Genomic DNA, 18,064 nt, shown 5'->3' with positions numbered 1-18,064 from the left:
TACCTCATACTGGGATTCTATTGATTTTTACTCTATGTAAAAAGGACCACCACGTGGAAACCCCAGGATGACTGCACAGGGTGTAGGGCAAAGAAGGAGATTTAGCTGCACAATCAATTGTCTTGAATTAATTCTTATCAAGAGTACTGCAATGAATAAGATTTTTTTACTCTTAACTGTGGGCTTAATGCAACCACCAGCAAATTCTCCATACTCTTTAGAAGCCCTGCGAAGGCAGATGTCACACGGACACAACAGGGTGTTCAAAACCTCACTTGCTGGGACTCCTTCATTTCTTACCCTTAGGACATCTGTGATTGAAAAGGACGTTTTTCATCCTCACACTGTAACCATGCATCACAAGTATAATGGGCAGAATTTGATCCTTCAGTAGTGTTCCCAATCAGGAAAGGACAGAAGACTTTAGAAAAAAGGAGAGAAGCTTAATTTGAAGTAGAGTATTTGGGATCTCTTTGTTTCCCTAATGTTCTTCCTTGTAAAGAAGGTTTATCAAATATTCATCTTTTTAGACATGAAATCAGACCTCTCTCTATTTAGCTTTGGAGAAGTTACTCCAATTTCTACAAACAGGAAATACCAATAAATCTTTCATGCAGTTTTGGGAGGTTTTTTTGAGTAGCAGGATTTATTTTTTCTTTTTTTAGAAGAGCTGGCAGAAGGTGTGAGTCATGTTTAAGATTAAACTCTTTTGGTTTTTTTCTCATCTATGTACTTTTTCTTTTCCACAGTGGCAACAGCGTTTAACCTCAATGCGTGATAATCCTCCATGTGGCATGAACAGGCATATGCTGCATTTCTAAAGTTTCAGACAAATATAGAGCACCTAAGTCCTAGCAGCTTCCTAAACCCCTTGGAGTTTCAAGCTAGTATTTTCCATGCTTCAGCTAGGGTTATACTAGAGTATGTTGGGTCTACATAGCCGGCCTTATGAGATGGAGGTGAAAGAGGTGCATGGGAATGATATTTTTTGTTGATACATATATTGTTGGAAAAGTACTGAGAAGCCTAAAAGTTACAGTAAAAGGACAGGAGGTTGGGGGAAGGAGCTTAATGAGGACAGTTTTATTTTCCTTTATGTGATACCAGCTTTTCAACTGGTACAAATTAATTTAACACCATTTAAATCAATAGACAATATATCAATTAATAACATTTGAGAATTTGGCTGGTTCTTTATGATTGTTGTTAATGAGCCCATGAAATAAATCAGGTGTTTTGGTCGCATTCTTTCCCTCTATCCTGTCCCAGTATCTGCAGAGCTATGTGTTCAACTACTTTACCTGTACTTTACATAGTCCAGCTCTAGTGTAAAAGCAATGACTTAAATGGCTCCAGAGGAAAAAAAACAGAACAAACCAACAAATAATTGTAGGGACTTTGAAACATTCAAGAACTGACAGCAGAAACTAGGTGTGCATGTGGGTCTTATTTTGTGTAGGATGGGATAACAGGTCTCTTGAGCTGCAGAAGTAAACTGTGATTGCCAGGTTCTTGTGCAGAGAATGAGGCACTGTGATTGTTCTCAGTGTTTCCTGTGCAGGGCGGTCTTTTCCAAATGAAAAAGAAGCTAGCAAAAAATGTTAAGTGTTAAAAAAAAAAATTCGAAAAGCAAAAAGGAAGGGAGAAAGGAATACAGAAAGGAAGTTTAGGGGAGTAAAAAGAAATTGCATTGTCCATCAGATAAAATATTCCCGTTTGCACTCGCTCACTGTGTTTTGCAAGTCAATGTCAGCTTTAAAGGAGCTCTCAAGGTTTTCCGGGTATTCCTTCTCCTTTTTCTGGCTACTTCGATGTGCTTGTTTGTGTTGATAGAGGAATCTGCTCATGATGGCAATGATGCAAAAGATGATGAATATCACAACTGCTATTACACCTGTAAAGGGGTAAAAAAAAGAGTGAAAACCAAAACAAAAGGTTCAGTTACCTCAAAAACATGTTACCAATGCACAGCAGCTAGTTGGTATGATAGATCAGTTCATCTCAGTCCATACACAACCATATGCCACATCCTTCCTGGTAGTTTTTATTTCTATTTTGTCACCTTAAGAGCACTTAAAGCAGCAAGTATTCATATAATTGACATAATTTCTGTCAAATTCTGCTTTCACTGGAAATAAAGTTAGTTCAGTGTGTTTGCTTTCAAAACACTAGATCTGTATGCTCACACAAATCCCTGCTCTGTCATATTTTCTTCTGTGTTATCTCTGGGAACCTTGCATGAGCCTTGTACACTTTGGTTTATAGCTTCTAGATATTATCAAAGGCAGCTCACTACAGGAAATGCTACAAAATAAACAGATAAATTGTCTTCTAGGCCGTTAAAGGAAAATTAAAACCATACATGAAATTATTAGGACAATGTTCCCCAGTATATAAATACTTCCATATGACCTCATGAGTTCCACTACACCACCAGATTACAAAGAGAGAGCTCAGGAAATACAGGACACATGAATAATCTGCAAAGTATTCACCAGGGCAGTGCGTAAAACAATTACTAGTTAGCTGGAACTCAGAATGCAGACTCACATGGAATCAGAGAACAGCTGGAACCTCTGGAGATCATCTTGTCTAGATACCCTGCTCAAGCAGGCAGACAGATGGGAGCTTGGTAATATTTTAGAAGACTCAGGTTCCTGATGATCTATGTGTGACCACAATAATCCGTAATGCAGCTGCTACCTAGGTAGCTTGACACAGATACGTGCTAATAAATAGAGCAGATACCAGACCTGCATCAGATTACAAAAAACCCCCTTGGACTAGATTTCATGGAGGGCAAATTCAAAGTCTCCTAGATGTTTGCCTTGACAGAACTGTTTTTTGACTGTAGTCTTTAAAAAGGAAGTTACCTCCAATCACAGCTGAATCACTTCTGACTGCATTGGTGAGAGGTTCTCTTTCATCTGTCTTCCCAAAAGGATCTGCAGTAGGTTAAACAAAAGAGAACTTATTTTCTGTATCAACTGTTCATTTTCTCTGTGGCTTAGACAGGAGTGTCCTCTTCCTCTCATGAATTCTAATCTGTTTTCAAAAGATGTGATTTGGGGGATTGGAAAACTGAACCAGAAGGGTCTGAAAAATAAAGTGAGTTTGTAGAACAATTTTCTTCTACACCTTCAGGAGCAAATTCTATTAAGGCTATATTTAAAAGGAAACAGGCTCACACTAATATCTGAAAGTGTTGTTTCAGTTCATCAGAAGAATCAGAGACATTTCAACTGAACAGCCTGTTGGGAGCTTCTCTCAGTCAGAGATGTATTATTATCTTTTTTGTTGTTACCTAAGAAACGATATCAGAAAGAAGCCAAAGGAAAGGGTTGCTAGGCAGATTTAGACCTGACCTATGTTTGTAGATGAGATATATAACTTGATTTAAATCCCACAAAGAGAAAAAGTCTCTGCTTGGGACAGCTGCTTGGAAGAGATGTTTTTATCTCCATTACAGAAATGCAGTGGTCAAACTGGATCCAAAACAGAGAGGGATCAGAAATTAACTCATATTAAAGGCTCCTTGATGTTTGAGCTCTCTTGTACTCTGTCCTCAAATGACTATTGCAGAAACACTGAGTCAAATAGCTGACATGCTGTTTCAAATTCAGATCCAAATCTGAGAGGTCAAGGCCTTCCTGACGTCAGTGAAGTTACAGCAGTGGACTTAATTTTTAGTCCAGCATGTTTCAGAAAATGCCATGTTTTCTACCGCTAGCTGAATCTAGCTTTTTAGCACCTTCACATTTTTCTTTTCTCTCCAGCTTACCCTTTCCTTTGAAGGGATTCATATTTGTGTGTCTGGCCTTTACAAGCCTCCAGGCTATCATACAGAGAATGTATGTAGGGAGAGAGTCAGGGACCATTGTCTCTGCTATGTATTATGTAATGCTCTGCCAAACTGATCTTCCTGATGCAAGAGGTAGAAGCCTGACTGAGCAATTTGGTGTTGCAAGTTTTATTGTAATTGAACATCCTCATCTTCGTAACTGAGTCAGCCCCATTTTGGTATGCCATTACTGAGGGAGACATTTTTTATTGAAACAAGCAACAATTTCATGTTTGTGCATCAAGACACCCTGAATTGTAATGATGGTGGGTTTGGACTACTTAGGTTCTTAAAGGGGACACTTTTTCCTTATTATCTACATCACTGATATCAGCCCCAAAGAGGTGTGAAGACACAAGCCTCAAAGAGGCTTTGATGTTTTAAAAAATGCAGCTTTACTTGCAAGTTTTAGGGGTGGGAGGACTTCTGTTCATTCACACCCATACTGAAAAGATGCAGTCCCTTGACTGAGCTACAGACACAAAAGGCACTTCTGGGGCCAGCTGAACACCTCCAATACCCCATTTACACATGATTGGTAATCACCAATCACAGATTTGAACCCTCAGCCTGAGACCTATTCACAAGAGCACCCTTGCCTGGTTAGTGTGTGCACAGAGTGACATTGCCAAGAAACAAATAGTCATGGCAATGCTTCATCTCATCTACTACATCTGTGGGACTGGAATGGGAATAAAAATGTGTTTTTACACACAAATATAGAACACATCACAGAAAAGGTTAGGTTGGAAAGGAAATCTGGGGGTTATTTAGCCTAATCTCAGGCCTCAGAGCGTGAGCTCAAAACAGAACCAAAATCAAAACTAGATCACAGTTGGTAATAATTTTGTACCTCATGAGTAGATTTATCTCAGTTCATTTTTCAGTATATGAGAGTTATTTTTATAAATCAAAACTAGTAATTTCAGGGTCTTTTTATTTAGCCAAAGAAGAGAAGAACCTACAATTATTTTATACACTGAGATGGCTGTCAAAGATTGACAGTGTGACTCACCTATTTCTTTCCACAAACTAGAAGAGAAGAACAATCATTATTTTAGACTCAAGATGAGTTAACTTTCTGGATACTGGAAGTTTGGTGAGATATTTTTTACCCCATCCCTCAGCTGAAGCCAGTGAATTCAATGACAATTTAAATTTTACATCTGTTCTACAACAGTCCTCCTGTACTAGAGAAAAAATTGCAGCTGGTATCCAATGCATGGTACGAGTCAAAAAGAGTCATGAAAAATTATTAACTACATATGAAAAAGCATGAAATTAAATTTCTACCTTAAAAATTATATAAGACATTATTTGTGCCTAAAAGATTATTTAAGATTTGACACCTAATGCAACCAGCACTCCACTATTTTTTGGTTACCAGAATTTAAGCCCTAAGAAGAAACCAGAACAAATGTTTCAGAATGAAGGCCAACAGCATAAGCCCCAGGAATGATGTTTTGCCTGAGAAATACAATCAGGATACAAGGAGAGGAGGGTTCGTTACAGTGCAGCAGATGGGCTGTAATAGCAGAGCCATCTCCAGTGGGAACACATTAAACTCTGAAGCCAAGGAAAAGCAAAAGTGGGTCTCATAGGAGATCTTAACAGGACATCCTCCTCCTTTTAGGTAAAACAGATCATATTACAGCTTGATTCACTGAGGCTGAAAGCCCTGCTAAGGTCACAAGGCCCCCCCTAGAAATCATCTAGTCCAAATCCCTGTTCAAATCCAAGTTATTCTAGCAGGTTTATCAGACCTGTATCCATTTGGGTTTTGAATATATCCAAGGATGAAGATTTTACAACCTCTCTGGGCCTCATGCCACTCTTCTCCCCATGTCCGTATCCTGTGGGATTCTTCCAAGCAGGTCCATGAGAAGGTCAAAAGTTGCAGTCATGCATTTCTGCCTTTTTTCCTTCCTCTGAGGATCCTCAACTTCACCATCTCACAGTTGCTACAGCCAAGGCTGTCCTGGCACATCCCTAGCCAGTTAGAGCTTGTTTGGAAATACTAGTTCCAGCACAATTAGCACAGTGAGACAGGGACTTCAACGTTTAAAGTGCCTTTCAGAAGCGAATCTTTTCTGTGTAGTTCTGGACTTACGAAAATATTTGACATTTTTTACTTTAAATGCTTGAAGACCTGCTCTCAGCTGAAGAGGACAGGCAGCTCAACACTCCATCATTCATGCAGATGAATCTCCTCTGTAATTTTTACAGTATTGTAATATTAAGAAAAAATACCATAGGGAAAGTCCATTATCTCTATACCAACAATATAGAGTTCAGAATAACAAAATCTTTACATGTGCCTAAGCAAGGAACAAGGTAATCTGCAGATCTTTGTTAAATATCAAAACCACAGTAAGTCACCTCTCATTTTGTGTTTCCTAATCAGAAGTGTGTTCAGATAACTGTGTGAATGGATTTTATTCCATATCTGTCTGCAAGGAAAATTTTTTGAACACATGTATTCCTTTCTGAAGGAAACAGCTTCAATTGTTTTCAAGTTACAAATACAGAAAGCTTTTTTCACACATTTAAAGAGTTTTCCTAGTGGGCTTTTTTGTTGTATCTGTACATTAGAATATCGACACAGACATGTACAGCCTCCTTTGAAGTTCTATTTTTCTCCTCAGACACTCAATAATGAGAAATTGGGAAGTGATGAATTGAGATATAGGCACTAAATTTGAAAGTTAATCCTTGACTCTGTTTTCTTTTTATTTCTTACAATGTGTCTTTTCCATGTATAAATTTAATACTCAAGTATATCTATAGAAATTATAATTTGCTACAAATTGGAATTTTTTCTTTAACAAGAATCAACTGCCCAGTGCTCTTACATTAGCATATGAAGGCATGAAGTCTTCAGAATTCACTTTTTTTAAAGATCTTATTCAGGCTTTAATCAAATCCAGCATGAATAGTGAGACCTGAATGTCAGATAATTCATCACATTGAGAGGAAATCATATTTTAGAGCACAGAGTGGCAAAGACAGGCATGACTTTTTATAATAATTCTGCATTTCTGATGCAACAGTGCTTAACCTTGACAATAGACTGCAACTGATTGTATGCTTTAAATATTTAAGTTCAAATGCTACACTCTGGTCTGTGTTTTGTCCTGAAGCTCTGAGCCTCAGGTTTTACTGCTTTCTAAACTCCTTAGAAAAATTAGATCATTGAGGTGACAGATCACAGGGCAAAGAGTTCACATTTTCAGTATCACTGCCCATTCAGGACTCAGTAAGACACATCTCTCTGTGCGTCAGAGCAGATACCTCAGACAACTCCAGGCAGTGAGAAGGAAGTGGGGGGCTGGGGAGGAGCACATGCACACTGGCAGCCACTCTCCAGAGTAATCAGCAGCCTTTTTCCCTATGCAGAATGCTAATAGCATCATTTGTTTTCTGCTGAATATCTTAGGCAGAAGCTGCAGGAAATGGGGATTTGATGCAAGTACAAATGTCAAAGGAATTGTATTATGATCTAAACCAGAGTTTTATTAGTTATCAAAAAGGAGAAGGTAGCTTTATAGGTCAAGGGGCAAAAAACAGCCCTTAATTTGTACCCCTTTCTGGTCATTAAGAATTCTGCCACATCCACTGGTGACTAAAGCAGCAACTTGATTGTCCCTGTTCATGGTGACAACACTTCCAGCTGCTCTCAGTTTCCTTCTCTGCATACAAATTCACATATGCAAAATACTTCAGATTCCCAGAGGACAGCTTTAGGATGGCAAAAGATATACAAGCAATTGAGATCATCTTGCTGGTACTGCTCAAGCAGTGCTCCTTCTCTTTAGTCTAAGAGAATGAAGTACAAGCATTCAGTGGAAGTCACACACATGCCAAGGGGTTTGTACAAGAATTTTTGCTCATTTCTGTTAGGGTGGGAACAAATTTGACTTGCTTTTTGTATGACTTCTAGTGCTTCATCACCACTGGGCTATGGAATCTGGGTAAACATTTACGTTCTCCTTTGAGATCTGCAGCACCGGAGTTACCTGGAGTGGACAGGAATGACAAATCGGGTGCATAACCAAACCTTAAATGCTTTTCCACTACAGCTCTGGGACTTTTTTGTTTGTTCTAGGCATGTTTTAGGCAATCCAGGAACTTAGTCTGAAAACACTGTTTCAGAACAGTGACATTTAAAGAGGCCTTGACTAATCCTGATGCTCATCGTCAACACTTAATTCTGAGAGACAAGGCAACTTCCCAGTTCCACTATTCATACTGTCACAATTGCATTACAGCAAAAAGGAAGGAAAGCTCACTCTACAGTATCCTTTAAACTCCCAATCCCCTCCTGGCAGGACGTACCTGATGAGGAATATGTTGTGGTTGCTGTGTTCACATCAGCTTCCGTTATGGATGCACAGTTGGATTCAGTCAAGGAACCTTTGACAGTCACGGGAGCAATGGTGGGATGGCGTAAGGCAGCTTTGAGGGGAGCGATGTGGTTGTACTGAACAGAGGACAGGCAGCCTGTGAAACCATAGGCATTTGCCTTTGAGACTTCAGGGTCCAGTGACAAAGTGTCTGCAGTAAAACAGAAAAACACTGGCAATCGACTGTTTTAGGAAGGCGTTAAGAAAATGAATCCTATTTTGCCTTACCCACCCCTTTTAGTGCTATTATCGAATTTTCAGCTGTTCAGGTTCTCCTTCAGCAGCCTACAAGTTCTCCCTGGCCTGACCCACGAGGTTCCCAATCCTAGTCCTTCCTCCATCATGCTACTTACCTTGAATGAAGTTGTCTGGGACATAAAAACCTGCACTGCACTTTTTTCCCTCATCCATTTTCTCTACTTTCTGGACAATATCTAGCACATCATATCACCAACTTCACAGTAAAAAAATTAGTTCCAAAAGTTTTAATATCAAAGATTGTTTGGGAAAGTCAGGGAAGGACAGTGAAGCAATCTTCTATTTTCTCCAAACTCACATTTATTTACTTTCCAGAAATTGAAATTCATACTGCACAGAGGTCTCAAACATGATGTGCTTTATATCTAGGTCAATCAAACAAGAAAGAAAACCTACAAATGCACACAGATACAGTATCAAAACTTATTCAAAGTCTTTAAAAATATCTGTTAACGAAAAAAAACCCAACCTTCTAGCATGGAAAGTTTTGGGATTACTTCCAATGACATTGGGAAATAAGGATTCCTAGCTTTTTAAGTTTGTTTTTCAAATCTTGAAAGAATAAGATGCTAAATTTTAAAATAAGGTCTAATTTTTCCATTATTGTTCAAACACAACTATTTTACAAGTGGTCAGGATTTAGAAAAAAACCCAACCTTCGCTCAAAGCTGACAATATTGCTATTTTATTTATATAAACTTCTTTTTTGTATAAGAAAATACAAAGAAATCTCAAGCCAGCCCAAATCACACATTATTTTTGTGCTCAAGATCTGTGACTGTTATGCCATGCAGCCAGAGAGAATTAGCCGAGAAAGATTTCTAATTATGTTTGAGTGTCTTTGCGGAAGTGTAACACAGAAGAGTTCGGCTGGGTCTCAGCAAAGCAAGGTACAGTATGACCTTGCTCTCCCAGGGGTCTTACAGGAGAAATGCTCAGTTTGCAGAGCTGTCAGGGGCACAGCCTCTGGGCTGCAAGATGGGAAGGGAAACAGTGAGGCTTTGCCACTGGAAAACCTGCAATCGTGCAGAAGTTCACATTTGCTCTTCTGAAAGTGTGTAGGAATTGACTGCATTCAGGTTTTTAATGAGATTTTGGCTGAGACATTATAGAACAAAGAATTGCTTCCAAGTTCCTCCAAGAAGGTTTATATATACTAAAAGACTGATTTTCAGTATTTGCCATCTTTGCTGAATTTATAAAACCCTTTGTAAACATTCATACTCTCAGGCTTTATTGTTTTCTTAGCTCTGACACAAAAGCTGAATTTGTCAGTATCTTTTATACATCAGGCAATCAAAGTTGCTCTGTTTTGCCCCAGCGTGCAAAAGGTAAAGCCTAAGAAATAATGAGTTCATTTTTCATGGTACAGTAGTTTGAAAAGTCTAAGATTGAGTACTTTTGCAGGCATTTTTAAAAGCTACATTAAGGGCCAGTTCTGTGAGTCTTTTGTCAAAGTAAGCTTTGCATGAATGACAACTCAGAGATTTGTTGTTGAAAGACTTTGAAATTTGGAAAAAAAAAGAAATCAAAGAAAAAACCAAAAACAACCCCAGAGTCCTCTGGTAAAAATTCCATGTGCACAGATACAGTTTGCTTTATCATACAGCTTTAGGTGTGTGCCTAATGTCTGTCAGAAAGTGGGGCTTTCACTGTTCTCAACAAGAAAGCTGCACAACTTGGATGTGAACGACTTGTGCTGCCCTCTGAATTCTTGAGAGGATAATGTAAATCTGTGATTATGACACGGTTAGCTCTATGAAAGGCTTATTAAAGGACACTCTGTCCTTTAGAGTTTTTGCATCACAATAAAATGTTTTTCCAAAAGGTGTTTTCACTGCATGACACAGCGCTCAGTGAGAGAAGCAACTCGGTGAAGTTCTGTGGTCTGTGCTGCAGCCAAGGTCATGAGAAACTTGAGTGACCTTCCTCTGACCTGGCAATGCTGTGAATCCTTCCACGCATTTCACTGGCCTGGAAAATCAAACTGAATTGCTGCTGCTGGCTTGGTTTGAGCTTCTGACATTTTAGCCTTGCATTTCTGTTTCCAGTACTGGAGAATGAAGTTATTTTGGCTAATTTCTGCACAGAGAATAAGAAGGCAATCTTTTCCAGCTTTTAGTAATTAAACTGCTCATTCTCCACAAATTAAGTTTACCCCTACATTTAGGAAGTAATTTTTAAGCTTTATCTGCTGAGTTGTGCGTAAGTTGGCCTGGCTTCTTGTTGGGTCCTGTAGTTGATCCCTGGAAGCTGTCTGCAATGTCACAGCTCAGCAAGCTTTATGTTGGTTTTCCATGTATTTGCAGTGGTTTTACATGATAATGAGGATTGAGTCTAATATGTGGTTGTACTTTTTAAACTTTATGGATTGTATCAACATAACTCATGTGCTGATTTATTCCTATTTGCAAAATCAAACATTCTGCTCCACCGCTGTTTCATTATACACCTCTGCCACATACAACACACTTGTTTTAAGATCTTAAATAAAACAATTTTAGGCCTTCATATCTCAGTAATGGGAAATTAATTTTCATCATGAATAGAACTCCATGAGAATTCTCTAGGACCAAGCATTAATCTGCTCAGTAATGAAACAGCAAATTGGCATTGTATATGATAACAAGTAGGACAGGTAACTGGAATCAAAGAGAAATCAAAAGTGTTATTTTTATGCAGGGAGAGTGGGTAAAATACCCTCTTTCTAAAGGTATCATTGTGTAAAACAGGACCATAAACATTATTCAATATATTTCAGTTCTTTCTTTATAAATATTAATTTCATGTCATTCAGAAACTTAAACCTGAGCCCAAAGTTTACTTGTGTGCTCACTTACATCCAGGAAGGACCACTGCAGATTTCCTTAACTGAAATGTTTTTAAACTTCAATGACAGCAGACATAGCCTGTTTTAAAAGTCTATGTCCTAATTAATTAATTCATCTAAGTGAATCACAGGTAGAAGCACAAATGGGAATTTACTCTGTAGGATGAAGCTCTGCTTGTTCTGGTTTTTTAAGTCTGAGATATAGAAATATGATTCTGTGCGAGTTAAAGCGTATCCATCACCTCATTTTGCCAAGGTGCTGAACAGGACTGGCAAGATTACTTCTTGGACATTGTCACCAGATTTGAACCCAAAACCTTGAGCTAAAAGACACTTGTAGTCTCCACACACTGCACCTGTCTCAGAAGAGCTGACTACAAGGCACTGTGCAGGTACCTTGAAGAATGTGCTGCTGTGTCCACCAACAATCTCAGTAACCACTGCTAACATTAATCATTCATTTACAAAGGGTAGAAAGTGTATCTTGGGTTAGCCTGGAACCCAAAAATGTGACTTTGGAATAATCTCACTTCCTGGCGTGAGTCTGCCACAAAGACAGTGGACTGAAAACCAAAGAAGTTTTTCCTGGTTACAACAACTGAGCTCACCCAGTTTGACTGTTGCTTAATGAAAGGATGAATTTGAACAGGGGTCTGGCTCCAGGCATTCAGCGCCCCTCCAAAGCACTTCCGAAAAAGCAAGGAACAGCAAGAGCAAAGTAAAGGCACTTCTCCTCATGAGTCTCCCCAGGAATGAACAGAATGCCCAAACCAGCACAAGGAGCCTGGACTTGCTTTGTTGCAATTTTGTGCCAAGTGGAACATTTAAGAATTTTTATTTCATTAGGCTTCACAGAGATAATTTAAGACATGTATTTTTATGTTTTCTGAAAGACAGTTTATCATTGAAAATGAGGCAGTTGGAGTTGGAACTTTGTCACATGTCATATTTGACATTTGAATCCTAATCTGTCACAACACAACCAGTCCTATGTGATTCTGCATGGGCTGAAAACATAATCTATATAAAAAATAAAATCCATGCAAGAAGATGGAGAGATGATGTGCAAAAGAATATATGTTTTTCCCAGAAGAAGACAGCTAAAATCAACTCAAGTAGCAAGAATTCAGTCTAAAAATAAAATTTCTGGGTGGAAGCAGATGACCTTGGACACTTATTAAGGCAGCACTGTCATCAAGAAAACAGGCACTTAAGCATAGTGTTACAATCATATGGTAAATTATATTGCTGGGGAAAAAGTTGGAATAGATTTGGTCTCTTTTCAATAGAGACTTGAAGGCATTTTTAGCTTAGACCTTGGATTGCTTGGAGTGCCTGGGGTAGCCAGACTTTGCTTATTTTAAGTGCTTGCCATCTTGGTCCCAAAAGCCTCTCCTCTTGTATCTTACATAGTAAGCTCCACTTCCATTAATGCTTTACTGGGCTACTAGGAGGAAAACCAATGATTTTTAAAGGCACCCTAAAATTCACCTAAGAGATCTTTGTTCACAATACTGTCTGCCTAAGAAATAGGTATTAAGGGCAAGAAGGGTCTGAAGTAAAGAAATGAGATTTGCAGTGACTAGAAGAGTCCACCCTATATCTCTCACAGCCACTGTTGTATTGTTTAAACTGCAAATTGTGATCTGGTGAGCTTAAAAAAGGGAATGTCTTTCCATAAAAAAACCCAAAAAACCAACCAACCAACTAACCAACCAACCAACCAACAAAACCTCAAAAAACCCCCACAAAACTTAAGCATTTTTCATAGAAACTCTCTAAAAGGAGGTACTTCTTTAAGTCAGCTTTTGCATTTCAGAGTTAATGACAACTTATCCCTTGTGATTTAATTATCCCATTATCATCTGCCCCTATATAATCTTGGATGAATTGCTCTGTGATCTCTTCAGTGTACAGATTCTATTTTCTCCTCATGAACTTTTAATAAGAAAAGCTATTGTAGAAATCATAAGAATTGTACTGCACCTGCATAATAATTTTAATAAAATTACTTTCTAGATAAACTTTCTTTTACGTACACTTTATATCAAAGCTGAATGACTCAGTGGAAACTTGAGTGTGTTTTAGCTCAGGCTTTTAGAGATTAAAAAATATTATGTTCCTGTGCTAGAATACACAATCCTTTATGATACCAGTGTGGGAAGGTCTGCTAATTGATCACTTTGAAGGCACAAATAAATTAGCTCAACACTAATAGGTTCTAAAGAAATACTTGCAACCTTTTTCTTCAAAATCCTCTTGAATCCTTTCAGTGCTCCCCTTTTACTCTGGTATCCCTACACAGCTACTGTTGGAACCCTGAGTTCTGAGAATTTCAGTCTTTCAGTGCTGAGAGACAGTGATCCTCAGAAGCACACTGCATTTGACCTTAAGCCTTGGGAAAGGCTTCCCAAATTTTGTGATAGCACTGAGGTTGTTGCTGTGTAATTAAAAGTTGTATCACTGGGTGGAATATGTAGAGATGTAGAAAAATTAGGTTTATGGGATATATGTAACAATATGGAGGATTTTGGGTGTGGATTTGTTCTTCTTTTCTCCTTCCTTCTTCACAAATCTGGGTGTTCTGGTATTGTGTCAAAAAAACCCGCAGTGCAGATCACAAATAGTTAGTTATTGGATTATAAGTAAAAACAAATTAGTCAGCATTCCATAATTGGGTAATTTGGACTTTAAAAGGCCTTGGAAGTTAGAACTCATGGCCATTTTCACCTTGTTAACTTGGAGGCACACTCTGTGCAGCTGTATTATAGATAAGATATAATAAACATCTAAGTCTGAAGATGAACTCCCTGTCTCCTGCCTTTTAATTCAAACTCTGAGTAAAAGAACTCACAAAACAGAGCCAAAGAAGAAAATAAATGATAAAAGAGAAAATTAATAAGCTACTATATTAAATTGCTCAGAAGCAAATACACAGACAATGAAATTCACTTCTCTGCATCAGAGATTATTTTTTCCCAGGAACAATAATGGTGAAAAATTTAGACACATTGGGGCACAGTATGAAGTTTTCAAGGATTCATCAAGGTAAACCTCCAAAAAAATAAATTGTAGTTTCCACTGGGATAGCAGCTTTTTGTAGACAACCCCTAAACACATGCAAATGTGTCTCTGAGATCAGAGAATTAGAAAATAATTTAAGTTGAAAGACACCTCTGAAGGTCATGCAGTTCAATCCCTTGTTCAAAGCAGAGCCAGGCTCACAGTTAGGTCAGAATGTTCGTGTGGTTAAATACAGCAGCACGATCTCTGCAAGGAGCACTTAAAGTAAATGAACTGGGACTCTGGTTAAGATTTCACTGAGGCTTTGCCATAAACTGTATGACCCACTTGGGGCCTGAATCCAGTACTCACTGAAGTCCAAGGAAAAACTCCCATTGATACTGATGAGCTTTGGATAGGTCCTTTTGTGTCCTGACTCTATATTTGTGAAGTAAAAATGACAACAAACTCCAGGATAATAATATTTTTCTATTGCTGTTGGGTACTGTGAGGATGAATTCAACAGACGTCTGCTGGCAACTTGAATGATGCCTCCTTTTACTCCCTTGTCTTCAAAGACACACTTATATTTAGATTGATCTTTCTAAGGCAGCTATATGGTCCCATTACTGTGTATCTGAAGAGCTCACAGCCTTTAATGCTTTTATCCTCCCAGCGCCCCTCTGATGCAGGGCTGTTCCATTATCTATGCTTTACTGATAGAGAAGGGAGATAGTAAAGCTCAGACTGGTTCCAGTGGGAATAAAATGCCTGCTTACCTTTATATCTGCACATAAATGGCTTACCCAAGGTCATTCAAGTCGTCTGTGGCAGAGTGAGTGTCCCTACATTTTGAATTCCAGGTGAGACTCCTCTGCCTTAAACAGAGGGGTCTTTTTCCCAGAATTCGGAGCTGGGTGTAAGGTAGCCATTGGAAAAAATAGAGCCGGTTTAAAAAGAAGGAAAAAAAATATTAGAGTACCTAAAAAAAGTGTAATGGGGCTGGGGTGGGGGGAGTAGAAACAGGGGAAACACTATTATTAAAAAAACTGGTCATTGTATAGAAGTGCACTTTTCAAAAGTTCCAGCTGTGCTAGAATGGCTATCATAAGAAAGTCTGGTGAGGAAGAAGTTTCAAGCTTTTATGATGTCCTGCTGGAAGACCTCTTTGAGATCTCCCAGTCAGAGGAAAATTAATGGTGGAATCAAGAAAGAAGGTGGTAAAATCATCTGATTAGGCAGCCAGGATCAGGCTGTTAGAGCAGACAAATGAGCAGTGGTGTGACAGGAAAGAAGAGAGACAGATTTTCAGAAGATTACAGCATGGACATGTAGGACATGTAGAACAGAAGATTTTTCACATGGTTCTCTTTCAGTGGACACTTAAATTTCCTAATGAATGCCTTTAGGTGTGTAATCCCAGTGGCATCCAAAATAAACACTACAGGAAGCCTAGGTCTACTCCAAAGCATCACATGCCTCTGGAAGTTTATGCTCTGCTGAGGGCATGAGCAATGAGAAAGAAGAACCTGTCAGATATTGGTTCAAGTCACCCATATTCACTGGGTGAGGCATCATTAAATGAAGCAATAGTCAGCATTTTACCCATACAACAGTATACGTGATGAGTTAACGTATTTATGTAAGTTTCACATTCCCAAAATGACACTGTCCAACTCTCCTCTTTGTACAACAAAACAATACTCTAAACACTGTAGTAGCAGGAATTTCTGGTTTGTTTTTATTTTTTCCATCACAGAATAGTGTGCAACCCGAGTAAGTTTGGATAAGATACAAAATTGTGAAAAGTGGTTGGTAGACCAGATGGTTCTGTCACCTGCCAGAGGGACATTGACAAGCTGGAGGAATGAGAAAACAAGAACATTGAAGTTCAACAAAGGAAATGCAAAGATCTGCACTTGGGTTAGCAAGAACCCCATCCACCAGCACTGGCTGGGGCTGACCAGCTGGAAAGCAGCTTTGCAGAGAAAGACAGCTTCCCAGTGGGAGAAAAACATGGACTTACTGGAGGGAGTTCAGTGAAGGGCCGAAAAGATGATTTGGGGACCAGAGCATCTCTCCTATGAAGAGAGGCTTGACAGAGCTAGGACTGGTTATCCTGGAGGGAGAAGACTGAGGAAGATCTGTGATTTTGTGAAGGCTCAAGGACTCTACCCAGCATAGCTAACAGCTATGGGATAAAACCTGGAAAATTAAATCCTGATAAAGAAAAAGTTCATCAAAATTCACTTAGCATATGAAGAAGAAACTGGAATTAGGATTAGGCTGGAATTAAAGTGACTTGCTGGGATGCATTGTGTGATTTCCAGTAGAGCAGTAATACCTTTCACCATCTGCATGGCCAAGTTTATGGTTTTAGTGCCATTACAGAATAAGAACTACTGCTATTGCTAAAACAAAATCCCAATAAACTTTGGGGCAAGAGAGAAATAAAAGAAGGAGAAAAGTTGATGGTTTTCAGTGGAACTGAGTGCCTGACCTTTGGAGATACACCTGGGCTTTCTGGCTTTGCAACAACTTGCACTTGTGAAGTTAATCATATTTTTGTGACTAAATCTAGTTTCTCTCCATAATGCTGAGCTGCACCATGTCAGCTTTCTGGCTACATTTTTGAAGGTGTTTCAACAACATTTTGGTTGGAAAATCCTTGCTTTATTGATTTGGTGTCTATAGCTGCAGCTCTAGGTAGAGCTCAGGATGAGTAATGCTCTTTCAGATTTTCAGCACTACAGCTGACTGTTGACAAAATGAGAATTTCAGCTTAGCTCTGAATTGGGCTGAAAACTGTCAGGTGCCCAAACCTGTCCACAAAGCTTGGAAGATGGCTTCTGAAAAAAAACCAACCATTATATACAACTAAGGGGATACTCAGGTCCTGCTGTTAATGTACTTAATAAAACGTGATGCAGAATGCACTACTGTCATTCTACAGAGTTACACTGCACTAGCAGACACTAGAGGATGTCTGTAGTTTCTGTCTAGCTGCCAGTCCCACAGGCCTCGTGTGCTAATAATGAAACATATAAAATTGCAATGGTGAGACAGATGTCAGGCTTGATATGGAGGTCCAATTTGAACAAAGGACTGAAATGTCTGTAAAGAAGGAAGCATTTAGAATCTTGCTGAGAAAGAACAAGACCCTTATATAAAGGAATATGACATACTTGACAATAAAAAAAGAGGAGTTCTATTTTCCAAATTTCAGGCAGGGTTTTCCTGGTCTGGTAATGGCTTTGTACTCCTCAAAGCCATTACCAGATCAAGAAGGTCCATGTACAGAACTTGTAGAATTGTGGCCTAAGTGCTATATGCAATATTCCTTGCAGAATTCAAATGGAAAAAGACTGAAAAAAATGTCAGTCATTGAAAAAAATGTAGAGGATGAAGGCTCATTTTGCTGTTCTTATCATTAGAAAACAGAAATGGCTGGAGAGGAGCAAGCTGCAGTCAGCAAAATGGTATCATTAGGCTAGGATGCTGCCCTGTGCAGTCACATAGGCTATATGAATCACTTCACTGGAGGGAGAAGTAGGAGTACTTAATATTGCTATTGGTGCAAACAAGTAAAGCTGCCAAAGTTTTGCATTGATGAAATACATAAATAGGAGTACTGGAATGCTCAGGCCAACTCTTACAGCAAAACCATCCAAACAAACCCCCAATTCTATCAGAAACCCAACACGCAGCACAGGCTAATTCCAGCACTAT

General features: G+C 38.9%; 1 protein-coding gene across 1 annotated transcript in view; it reads right to left on the bottom strand.

The window, feature by feature from the left end:
* Positions 1 to 656: 656 nt before the first annotated feature.
* The window catches only part of CNTNAP5 (contactin associated protein family member 5), a 275,472-nt gene continuing 258,064 nt past the window's right edge, over positions 657 to 18,064 (bottom strand). Inside the window, exons 22-24 of the mRNA XM_039554726.1 lie at positions 8,177 to 8,395; positions 2,874 to 2,945; positions 657 to 1,894 (exon numbers count right to left, since the gene is read on the bottom strand). Of these exons, the coding sequence (XP_039410660.1) occupies positions 1,698 to 1,894; positions 2,874 to 2,945; positions 8,177 to 8,395 (488 nt within the window). The 3' untranslated portion in view covers positions 657 to 1,697. The remainder of the gene's footprint in view (positions 1,895 to 2,873; positions 2,946 to 8,176; positions 8,396 to 18,064) is intronic.

The sequence above is a fragment of the Corvus cornix genome, chromosome 7 (assembly GCF_000738735.6).
Source record: "Corvus cornix cornix isolate S_Up_H32 chromosome 7, ASM73873v5, whole genome shotgun sequence".
In the NCBI taxonomy this organism is placed as follows: domain Eukaryota; kingdom Metazoa; phylum Chordata; class Aves; order Passeriformes; family Corvidae; genus Corvus; species Corvus cornix.
This window is presented reverse-complemented; position numbering and strand designations above follow the sequence as displayed.